The following is an 11,143-nucleotide window of genomic DNA, read 5'->3' as shown; positions in this document are numbered from 1 at the left end:
TCAGCCTCCAGAGTAGCTGGGACTACAGGTGCGTGCCACCATGCCCAGCTAATGTTTTGCATTTTTAGTAGAGACAGGGTTTCACTGTGTTAGCCAGGATGGTCTCGATCTCCTGACCTCATGATCCACCCACCTCCCAAAGTGCTGGGATTATAGGCGTGAGCCACCGCGCCCGGCCAAGATGCACAACTTATAAACACAAAGTAGATACACATGACGGGAGTACTGAAGGAACAAGGTCATGGAAACCTTGAATGCCAACCTAAAGCTCATGAACACGTGTGAGTGGTAGGAGCAAAGTGAGAGTTTCTGAGCAGGGGAGGATCCACAGAGCTTCCCTTTAGGAAGATACAATTGGCAGCCAGGAAAGAGAGAGAAGATGGAATGAAGGAGGCTGAGGTCTCTTTCTCCCTGTCCCTGAGCTATCGCATCACTCAACCTCCTCCCCACCCCCAAGGCTCTGCCCTGCAACCTGGGCACCTGGAATTTTGCCATAAGGCCTGCTTTCTTATAGCCTGTGGTCTGTTTCTCAGGACCACGTGTGCGGGGCCACTGAGCATTAGAAAGCGTGGCCACATTAGTTATGACCACCCTGCAATGCCAGCCAATCAGACAGCAGTCACGGAGGGAATCTCTTTCCAAGCCCAGCTTCTTCCCAGAGACTGTGGATGGAGAAAGGAAAAGAAGGAGCAGACCTCAGCTCCCTGGGTCTGGCTATCTGTCCTGGGGACTAGGGATTTGGGAGAAGTGCAGCCTGCCAGCCAGGCAGACACCGAAATCACGAAAAGAGTAGAAGCTGATTCAGGTCGATGGACTCAATGCCCCTTGAACACGTGGCCCTGATCACAAATAAACCTGCCATGTGGAATTCTGCGGTCCGTTGGCTCCAGCATTGATTTTCTATGGTCTACAGCTCTCGAGCCTGCAAAATGCACTTCTAGAACAGAAATTTAGAGGAATGAAGTCAGCTAAGGTGGAATATTTACCTCCTTTTCCACCTTCTACACTCCACACCTCGATCAGGGGAAGTGTCAGTGCTCCCAGAACCGTGTGAAACAGCGAAATGGCGCGAAGAGGCCTGGGGAATGGGCAGGGGCAACAGCAAGCCTGGCCCTGGAGGTTCAATTAATGTCCCTGAGGACTTAGGTTAGAGTTCATGAGATAGAGGTGAGTTCATTCAGCCCACAGCATCTCTTTGGGGCCTCTCTTTGCTAATTCTGTGCCAAAGGTGGGAAATTTGAGACAAATAAGGCCATTCCGGCTCCTTGGGAGCTTGGAGTCTGGCAAAGGAGTTGGATATTAAGAAAACAATCACAGCCCAGAATGACAGCTGGGACAAGGCACAGTGGCAGCCGGGTGGGGGGGAGACAATTACCCATCTGGGAGTCAGGGCTTCCTACAGGAAGTGATATTAGTGACATTCAGTATGGACTTTGAAGGCTGCATGAGAGTTCACCAGCAGACAAGGTGGGGAAATGAGCAGCTTATGCCAAGGCATGTCGGTGCTGTTACCGGAAAAGGTCTCGATTAAAACCTCAAGGGAGGGTTCCTGGACCTCATGCAAGAAATAATTTGGGGCAAGTCCATAGAATAAAGTGAAAGCAAGTTGATTAAGATAGTAAAGGAATAAAGAGTGGCTACCCCATAGGCAGAGCCCTGGCATGTGATGCTCGAGTCTAAGTATACTTATGGTTATTTCTTGATCACGTGCTAAACAAGGGGTGGATTATTCATGAGTTTTCCAAGAAAGGGGCAGGGATTTCTGGAACTAAGGGTCCCTCCTCTTTTTAGACTATATAGAGTAACTTCCAGACATCACTATGGCATTTGTAAACTGTCATGGTGCTGGTGGGAATGTCTCTTAGCACGCTAATGGATTATAACTAATATAATGAGCAGTGAGGACAACCAGAGATCTCTTTCATTGCCATCCTGGTTTTGGTGGGTTTTGGCCGGCTTCTTTACAGCATTCTGTTTTATCAGTAAGGTCTTTGTGACCTGTGTCTTGTGCGGACCTCCTATCTCATTCTGTGACTAAGAATGCCTTAACCTCCTGGGAATGCAGCCCAGTAGATCTCCGCCTTATTTTACCCAGTCCCTATTCAAGATGGAGTTGCTCTGGTTCACACGCCTCTGATAGTGGGAAAAAACCGAATCTATTTTCTTCTAGAGATGACAAGTTATGTCTACTTTTGGGACATGGAGAAAGGGAGGTGACTGGTAGTAGGTGAACCTGGACACATAGCCAGGGAACTATAAAGAGGGTCCAGATGAGAAAAGAGTGAATGTGGTTCAGGGCGGCCCTAGGATTAAAATCAGCTTTGGGATTTGAATGGGTATCCATCCAAATGGATAAAGATGCAGGTTAAAGAGAGATGTTTAACTGTCAATTTGGCCAGTAGCAAAATAATAAAAAACACATGGGGCTTTCAATATATGATGTAATTTAGACACCCGAACAAGCCTACAGGTCTTATCCCTGTCTTACAGATAAAGAGACTGGGGCACAGAGAGGTCAAGTGGCTTCCCAAGATCACACACCTGGCAAGTGGCTGAGCGACTACTAGACACAGATTCCCAAATGAACACAAAGCCTGGAGTCAGGCTGGCTCCAGATGCCTGCTCCGGACCAGCTCTGGGGCCTTAGACTCTTTCACTTCACTCAGATTCCGTTTCCCACCAGCAACTGAAAAGGATGGCATCCAACTTGCAGGGCTGTTATAATCATTCAGATCATGTATATAAAGCACCATAACCCAGGACAAAGCCCATCAGCAAACCGCAAGAAATATCACTGGGGTGCCTTTCTATATCACCCATTTACCTCCTAGACAACTTGGCTTTCTATATCTTCTTGCCTTTCTATATCTTCTTGCCTTTCTATATCATCCATTTAGGCTCTGCTTGGGAGAACCGAAGATTATCTGCTGATAAAAATCTCAACCCAGATGGTCACTACAATTCACTGGAACTGGACTAGTTGAAATGGGATTTCTCTTCCATTCGAGTTCTCCCTTAGGTTTGGGCTCCCCGATGAACTCGAATTTGCAGAAGTGTTTTGTGTTTGTGACAAGGAACTAGTCCAGTTCCAGTGAATTGTAGTGACCATCTGGGTTGAGATTTTTATCAGCAGATAATCTTCAGTTCTCCCAAGCAGAGCCTAAATGGATCTTTCCAGTCTGAACAGCCAGCCTAAACTGCATCACTAGCCCACAATTCAGTTCTCCAAAAACTATGGTGGACACTCAGAAAAGCCCAAGTTCTCTAGGAGGTAAATGGGTGATATAGAAATGTAAGAAGAAAAAAACCAATAACACAATTTTAAAATGCACAAAGGACTTGAATAGACACTTCTCCAAAGAAGATAAACAAATGGCCAACAAGCACATGAAAAGATGCTGAATATCACTCATCATTAGAGAAATGCAAATCGAAACCACAATGAGATTCCATTTCACATCCATTAGAATGGTTATTATCAAAAACAAATGAACAAATAAAGAAATAAAAACAGGCCAGACACAGTGGCTCATGCCTGTAATCCCAGCACTTTGGGAGGCCAATGCAGGAAGATCACTTGAGGCCAGAAGTCCAAAACTAGACTGGTCAACATCGTGAGATTCTGTCTCTACAAAAGGAAAATTTTAAAAATAGCCAGATGTGCTGGTGGGTGCCTATAGTCCCAGCTACCAGGGAGGCGGAGGCAGAGGATCCCTTGAGCCCAGGAGATCAAGGCTGCAGTAAGCCATGATCAAAATCACTGCACTCCAGCCTGGGTGACAGGATGAGACCCTGTCTCTTAAAAAACAAAACAAGGCTGGGGGCGGTGGCTCATGCCTGTAATCCCAGCACTTTGGGAGGTTGAGGGGGGTGAGGTCAGGAGTTTGAGACCAGCCTGACCAATATGGTGAAACCCCATCTCTACTAAAAATACAAAAATTAGCCAGGCATGGCGGGCGCCTATAGTCCCAGCTACTCGGGAGGCTGAGACAGGAGAACTGCTTGAACCCAGGAGGCAGGGGTTACAGTGAGCTGAGATTACGCCACTGCACTCCAGCCTGGGAGACAGAGCAAGACTCTTTCTCAAACAAAACAAAACAAACAAACAAAACAGATAATAACAAGTGTTGGCAAGGATGTAGAGAAATTGGAACCTTTGTGCATTGCTGAGGGAATGCGAAATGCCACAGCCCCTGTGGAAGACAGTTTAGGGGCTCCTCAAAAAAAAAATTAAACATAGAATTATCACATGATCCAGCAATTCCATTTCTTGGTATATGCACAAAAGAACTGAAACCAGGGACTTGAACAGATATTTGTATACCAACGTTCACAGCAGCATTATTCAGAATAGCCAAAGGATGAAAACAACCCAAGTGACTGTTGACAGATGAATGGATACAGAAAAAGTGCTATATTCATATAATGGAATATTATTCAGCCATAACAAGGAAATTCTGACACATGCTACAACATGGATGAGCTTTGAGGGCATTATGCCGAGTGAAATAAGCCAGACACAAAAAGACAAACATTGTGTGATTCCACTCACATGAAGTACCTAGCGTAGTCAAACTCATAGAGACGGAAAGTAGAACAATGGTTGCCAAGGCCTGGAGGAGGTTGGGGGGCAGTGGGCGGGGACTCAGTGTTTAATAGGGACAGAGCTCCAGTTTGGGAAGATGAGAAAGTTCTGGAGAGGGATGGTGGTGACGGTTGCACAACAATGTGAGTGTACTTAATGCCACTCAACTGTATGCTTTAAACATGGTTGAAATGTTAAATTTTATGTTATGTATTTTTTACTACAATAAAAAAGTAAGACAAAGGAAAGATACGGAAAGATGCAGGGATAGCATCTTCTGCTACTGGTGGTTGTGGGGGGAACTTTGTCTTCCCCAGACAGAGGAGACGGACACAGCCAGCAGGACCCACCTCTGCCGCCCATGGTGTGGCTGGGGGCAGGTCTCTCTGCCTCTCCGGAAAAACCCAGGAAGCTGGCTGATTCAGAGAGGGCCTCTAGCTTCTACCTTATTAGGAAGGCTTGGCTCCTAATAAGGCAATGCACGATGTGGCAGGGACAGAAAAGCAGACCTTCACTTCTTTGGACATTTCCAATGAGGCCTCAGGACCCTCTGGCTTGGGACTGTACTTCAGAAGAATGTGCCTTACAGGAATTACATGAATGAGGGTCCTGGCACCGAACAGATGCCACCCTCAAGCTGGGTCCATGAAGACAGTTTAGTAAAGGGTCAATGTATACATGTGTGGGCGGGGCTAAGGAAGCACCGAGGATGGCGTAGTACCCAGGGCTTGCAACAGCAAGACTGTCACTGTCCTGAGCAGAAAAGTGGCTTCAGGAACCCTGAGAGAGACCACGTGAGAAAGGGCACCTTTGGTAAAAACAATCGGGGAGGAGGGGCTTAGGGATTAAATACCCAGACCTCCCTCTCTCCTCCTGCCCTCAATCTCCTGCCAGGCCCTTCCACTGGCCAAGCCAAACAGGAAGACCAGGACAGAGAGCTGTCAGTGAAATCCACACAGGCCAGCCTCTGGGGCCGGAGCAGGATGGTAAAGTCTGGCAAGGAAGTCAGAGGAGCAAATGGAGGGGCGGATCCAAAGTGAATCAGCCCAAATCATCCACGTGGCCTGGCCAGGGTGGCTGAGAGCCGTCCTCCCCTGGATAAGCCCACCCTCTTCCAAAGGCTGATCCTGGACCGGGATGGGAAGTAGCTCTGTCGTGGCACGGAGAAGAGTCGTACGGTTTGTTGAAAAGAGCCCCCACTTACTGGCTGTGAAAACACTGGCCAGGGGCCTAAACCTCCCATCCATGCATTATATATTCATTTATCCATTCATTCAGCCAACATCTCCTGAAAGTGACTCAGTGCCCAGCCAGTGCTAGGAGGCACTAGATGAAGAAACGAGGAGCTGCCCCAGCCACGGTAGCTTCAACGTGTGAGATCCACCTAGAGGCAGGCAGTGACGGCCTCCATCCACCGCCTCCCTGACTCTGGACCTTCACTGATGTAATTCCTGTAAGGCACATTCTTCTGAAGTGCAGTTCCCAAGTCAGAGGGTCCTCGGGCCTCACTGGAAATGTCCAAATGTCTGGAGGCCGCCCTCTGTAAAAACACCTTTTCCTCCTAGAGTCTGCCTGAGGATGCAAAGACAGCATTTGTGAAAAGCAGGGGCCACGGGGCCCAGCGAGCAGTTAAGTGCTCCGCAACTGGAAATCGATGGCCTTGCTAACAAGCACCCAGGTGCCCCTCACACATAGTCACCACCCTTTTATCCCCTTTTGTTGCTTCCATCGCAATTACATTGCACGTATGCGCATTTGTTGCAGTTTTTCTCTCCCTCACTCCCCATGTCCCAGACTGAGGCTGGGGGAACCTGGTCACGGGTCTCTTGCTCCTCCTGAATCACCAGGGCTTGGGGTGGGTTTAGGAATGCCAGCACTCATACCATGGACTGCACTGCGGAATGGCTTCACATGCACTTAATCCTGGGCGCAGCACCGGCAGGCAGGCGGTACCACTGACACATGCTACAATATGGATGAGCCCTGAGGACGTTATGCCGAGTGAAATAAGCCAGACACAAAAAGACAAACATGGTGCTTGTACTACTAGGCTCATATTATAGACGAACAGACCCAACCCAGAGAGGTTAAGCAACTTGCCGAGGGCACAGAGTGGAAAAGCGGCAAAGCCGGGATTCGAACCCGGGTGTCCGGCTCTCCAAACTGGCGGTGGATGGCGGCTGCCGGAGCGAGAGTGCTGGAATGAATCGACACGTCAATCAGTGAACGGGCGACGGGGTCAGTCCAGTCCCCTCCCCCGGCGCGGCGGCTCAGCACCGGGACAAAGGCCGGGCGGGGGCCGGACGTGGCCGGCGGGGTTCGCGCGCGGTGGGCGGGGGTCGGGGCCGGGCCCTTTAAGGGGGGCGGGCCGGCGGCGCGGGGGGCGGCGCGGGGGGCGGCGCGGGGGGCGGCGCGGGGGGCGGCGCGGGGGGCGGGCCGGGGGCGGGCGGCGGCGGCTGGGCCCGGCTGGAGTGCGCGCCGAGCGAAGGGCGGCGGCGGCGGCGGCGGCGGCTCGTGCTCGGCCCCGGCTGTGATTGCGCTCAGCTCCAGGTTCCCTGCCCGCGGCGGCGCGCCCCCAGCGCTCCCTGCACCCCGCGCCACCCGCACCCGCGCTCGGCCCGCTGCGGGCGGAGGAGCGGCCATGCCGCCGCGGCGCAGCATCGTGGAGGTGAAGGTGCTAGACGTGCAGAAGCGGCGGGTGCCCAACAAGCATTATGTGAGTGCGGCGCGGCCCCCACGCCCCCTTGAGCCCGCGCCCCGTCGGGGGCGACCGAGGGCCCCCGGCTTGGAAAACTTCTGCCTCCAGCGCTTCCCGTCCCCTCCTCCCCTGCTCTCCCCTCGGCCCTGCGGCGGCGCTGCCCGGGTCCCTCCCGACTCCTCCTCCCTCCCTCCCCTCCCCTCCCCTCCCCGCTTTTGCCTCGTTCTCCCCCTCCATCCCTTCCTCCCGCCTCGCCCCCCTACTCGCCTCCCTGCGGCTCCTCTACCCCTTTCCGTCTCCTCCGTGTCCCCCCAACTCCCGTCCTGCTCATCTGTGGAAAAGTCTGGCCCCAGCCGCTGAGGGGTCTGAGACAGAAAGCGGGAGAGAGAGAAGTGCCTGTTCTCAGGCCGCCCGCCTTGCCCCTCCTTGTCCAGAGGCGCGCAGACCCGCAGTCCCCAGCCACAGGTCGCCCCTCTAGGGTTCGCCGAATTTGACTCCGTTCTTTGGCAAGAGCCGGCCTGGGCGATGGAGGAGATCTCTGGGAATGGATCATTTGAGTGGTTACGCCTTTAAAGGGTTAAAAACATCCCCTGCCCCCTCTCTCCAGTAACTTCTGTTTTAAAATGTACGAAAGTTTTCTCCTGGCATCTCCCTCTGGAACATGGGAATCTTGTTTGGAGCTGGCAAGGACTTGAGAAAATGGGACAGAAGCGTCGTTTTGCAGATAGGAAGGCTGAGGCTCAGAGGTTGCAGGTCCTGGAACATAGAGCTGCATTCGGGCTTCCCTCCCTCCAGCAGGGGTGCCTGGGGCTGACGGTGACCTGCAGGTGGAAAGTGGCTTCCGCAGCAACCTAGGGGACACGTCTGCAGATTCAGGAGGCCCTGGGACCACCTCGCAGGTTCTAGGTGGAGATAAAGGGGATGTGGGGTGATGGGCCCACATGAGGCCTTGGGGAGGGCCTCATTACAGCAGGGAAGGGGGCTATAGTGTCTCTGGCGGTGAGAAGTGGGCAGTGGCGGAGCCTGGCTGCAGAGAAGTTAACCAGGAAGGGAAAAAGAGTAAGAGGGAGGGAAAAAATCCTAACAAAGAAGTATAGAACAATGAATAGAAAAGGGCGTTGGCTGGCTAAATTAAGCTCCTTGGCCTCCCTGGAAGTCGTCTTCAGATCTTTTTTTTTTTTAAGAACTAATTCTTACAAAGTAGATCTGCATGCCTTCCATGAATAGCCTATGACATTCTGAAAGGAGATAGCCGGGAACCCACTCCGCGCTCTCCACAAGAAAGGGTGTGCTGTGTGAGTCTGTATTGTTATTGGCTGGGCAGCCAGTTATTCAGCCCTTAGCCAGGCGGTGGGAAGCTATTTCCTGGACCTGTGGCATCTTTATATAGAGTGAAGTTTCCCTTGATTCCAGAGCTGAGCTAAATTGTCTTTTTTTTTTCTTCCTTTTTTTATTTTTTGTTAACTGTTTTCAAATGCTGCCAAATCTTAGTTTCTTGTTTGAGCCTGTTAGCGTGTAAGTGAGTTTGCCTCTTTGGCATGAAGACAGTTTTCACCAACATGGCAACTGGAGGAAGTCTGGAATTCTCCATGCCACCTCCCACCAGGTCTGTGAGCTGGCAAAAACGAGAATAGATACCGCCACCGAGGCCCGGCCATCATCGTCCACGCGCCCTCTTCTGGCCTCTCCTATCACGCCCATATCAGGCAGAGGGCCTTAAGCCCATTTGACAGATGAGGAAACCAGGGCTCAGCAAAGTGAGGTCCCACGCCTAAGGTCACAGTCAAGAGCCAAGCAGGGATGTAGATCCAGGCCCGCTGGACCCCAAAAGGACCACACCACTTCCCACATCCGGTACCCCTATAGTTTCTCTGAGCAAAGTCCTCTGAAAAACTGGGAAATCTCTCTTATCATTAGTGAAAACCTGGAAGCTTTTCATTCTCTGCTCTGTCAGCTCCATCCTTGCCAGTTTTTTGAAGGTTTTGCGCTTTGAGAACCGTCTTTTGAAGCTTTCAGCCACTTTTTGGGGGCCCCCTGAGACAAGTTTCTATGTTAAAACATAGATTGGGATTCAGATCTTGGCCTCCCAGCTTGTAGCTGTGTCACCTCAGCCTCAGTTTTTTCATCTGTGTAATGGGGATGGTGGTGTCCATTTCCTAGGGGTAGCAGCCACATGACAGGCTGCCTTAGGGCATTCCTACATGCCCTAAAGGCTATGCCCTAAAGGCATAGCTCCCTGCCTGCCTGTCCTGAGGTATCTTGTCACTGATTGGGAACATGCCAAAGTCACATGGTAGGGGGATTCATCAAGAACTTGTTTTTCTGCATGTGGCTTTAGTCACTCATGTGATTCAAGGGGCCCTCTCCCTTCTAGCCCAGGCTTCTGGGTTCATCAGATGAGGAGGGGCAATGGGCTGAACTGAAGCCTGAGTCATCCACAGGAACAGAGAACATTTACTGCCTTGATGGCAGGGGGGGCCGAACCCAATGGAAACAGATCCCTGTGGTGGGCGACCGCTGCTGTTCCCAAGCTCCACCCCAACCCCTCACACAATCTGGAAAGAGCGGGCATGAAGGCAGCTATTGGCGAGCCTGGACTTTGACTCCCATTTGGTATCCCTCTTTCTGAAGCCACCCTGGAGAGACAGCATCAGCTGGGGAGTTGAACTTTTCTGCTGTGTGACCTCGGACTGGTTGGTTTGCCTCTCTGAGCTCTAGCTTCTGTGTAAATACTGCTACATCCCTCAAGGGCAGAGTTTCTCAAACTCAACACTTTTGACATTTGGGGCTGGATCATTCTTTGTTACAGGGCTGTCCTGTGGATTGCAGGATGTTTCGCAGCATCCCTGGCTTCTACCCAGCTAGTCATCCCCCTTCCCAATTGTGACACCCAAAAGGCCTCCAGGCATTGATTGCTGCATGTCCTCTGGGGGGCAGCACCACACACATCCCACCCCAGCCACTGCACCATAGAATATAAAGTCAGTTTTTGAGAGTCTTCTTCACTACGCCCCCTAATTTCCCACTACCCCTCTCCCCATTTGTAGCCATCTCGGCCACCACCTGCTCATCACTCACTTGCCTGTGAGGGACAGGGTCACAGGTGCTGTAGATGTCATTGGAGAACTGCACCCGGAGTTCAGGGCTGCCCATCAGGGCTGGGCCACCTGCTCCCTCTGAAATGGTGCCTTCTCCATGATCAGAATGGCGTCCTCTCCAGCCCCAGCCTCAGTCACCCGCAGGCAGAGACATCATCCATGGGCCCAGGGGCAGAGCCACAGGCCAGGTCTGGAGAATGCAGGGCCAGAAGCTCCGGGTGCCTGTGAGATCCTGAGAGGCTGATGACAATGAACCATGATATTGTTTGGAGAGCGTTTCCCTGGAGCCACTGCCCTCTGTTGGAAGCAGGGAGGTGAAGATTTGGGGAGCTCCTGCCTTTCTCTGCCAGCATCTTTCCTGCACTAGAGCCCGAGGGCTTGGGGATGAATGGAGAGGGGCTTTTGAGGGTGACATCCTGGGAGACCCTCCCCAGCTAGCTTGTCTTCAGCTTGGGGGGAGGAAGAAGAGCTCCAGGTAGGATTTGTGGGTTTTATTTGGATCACCCCATTTCCCGCACTGGAGAGGGATGTACAGAAGCATTAGTGTCTCGGCAGCAGGAGCCTGGAGATGCTGGCCTGCTCTGTCTCAAGATCTTTAAATGTTAAGAGGAGCAGGATGGTCGGAATATTTATGGCAGCAAGAATAACAGTGGTCAAAGTGTCCTCGGTAACCTGAGCGGGGCACTGGGTCCCTTTCAAATGGGTATATTTTCAGTATAGTAATACAATATTCTGCACATATATAGATACATAGAATAAAAT

General features: G+C 51.7%; 1 protein-coding gene across 2 annotated transcripts in view; it reads left to right on the top strand.

Moving 5' to 3' along the window:
• Positions 1 to 7,041: 7,041 nt before the first annotated feature.
• Positions 7,042 to 11,143, top strand: part of SH3PXD2B (SH3 and PX domains 2B) — a 120,846-nt gene continuing 116,744 nt past the window's right edge. The window contains exon 1 of one of the 2 annotated variants that reach the window (XM_016954204.4): positions 7,042 to 7,301. In XM_016954204.4, coding sequence (XP_016809693.1) covers positions 7,227 to 7,301 — 75 coding nt within the window. In that variant the 5' untranslated portion in view covers positions 7,042 to 7,226. The remainder of the gene's footprint in view (positions 7,302 to 11,143) is intronic. The other variant, XM_016954206.4, reaches the window with a different exon arrangement.

The sequence above is a fragment of the Pan troglodytes genome, chromosome 4 (assembly GCF_028858775.2).
Source record: "Pan troglodytes isolate AG18354 chromosome 4, NHGRI_mPanTro3-v2.0_pri, whole genome shotgun sequence".
Lineage (NCBI taxonomy): Eukaryota > Metazoa > Chordata > Mammalia > Primates > Hominidae > Pan > Pan troglodytes.
This window is presented reverse-complemented; position numbering and strand designations above follow the sequence as displayed.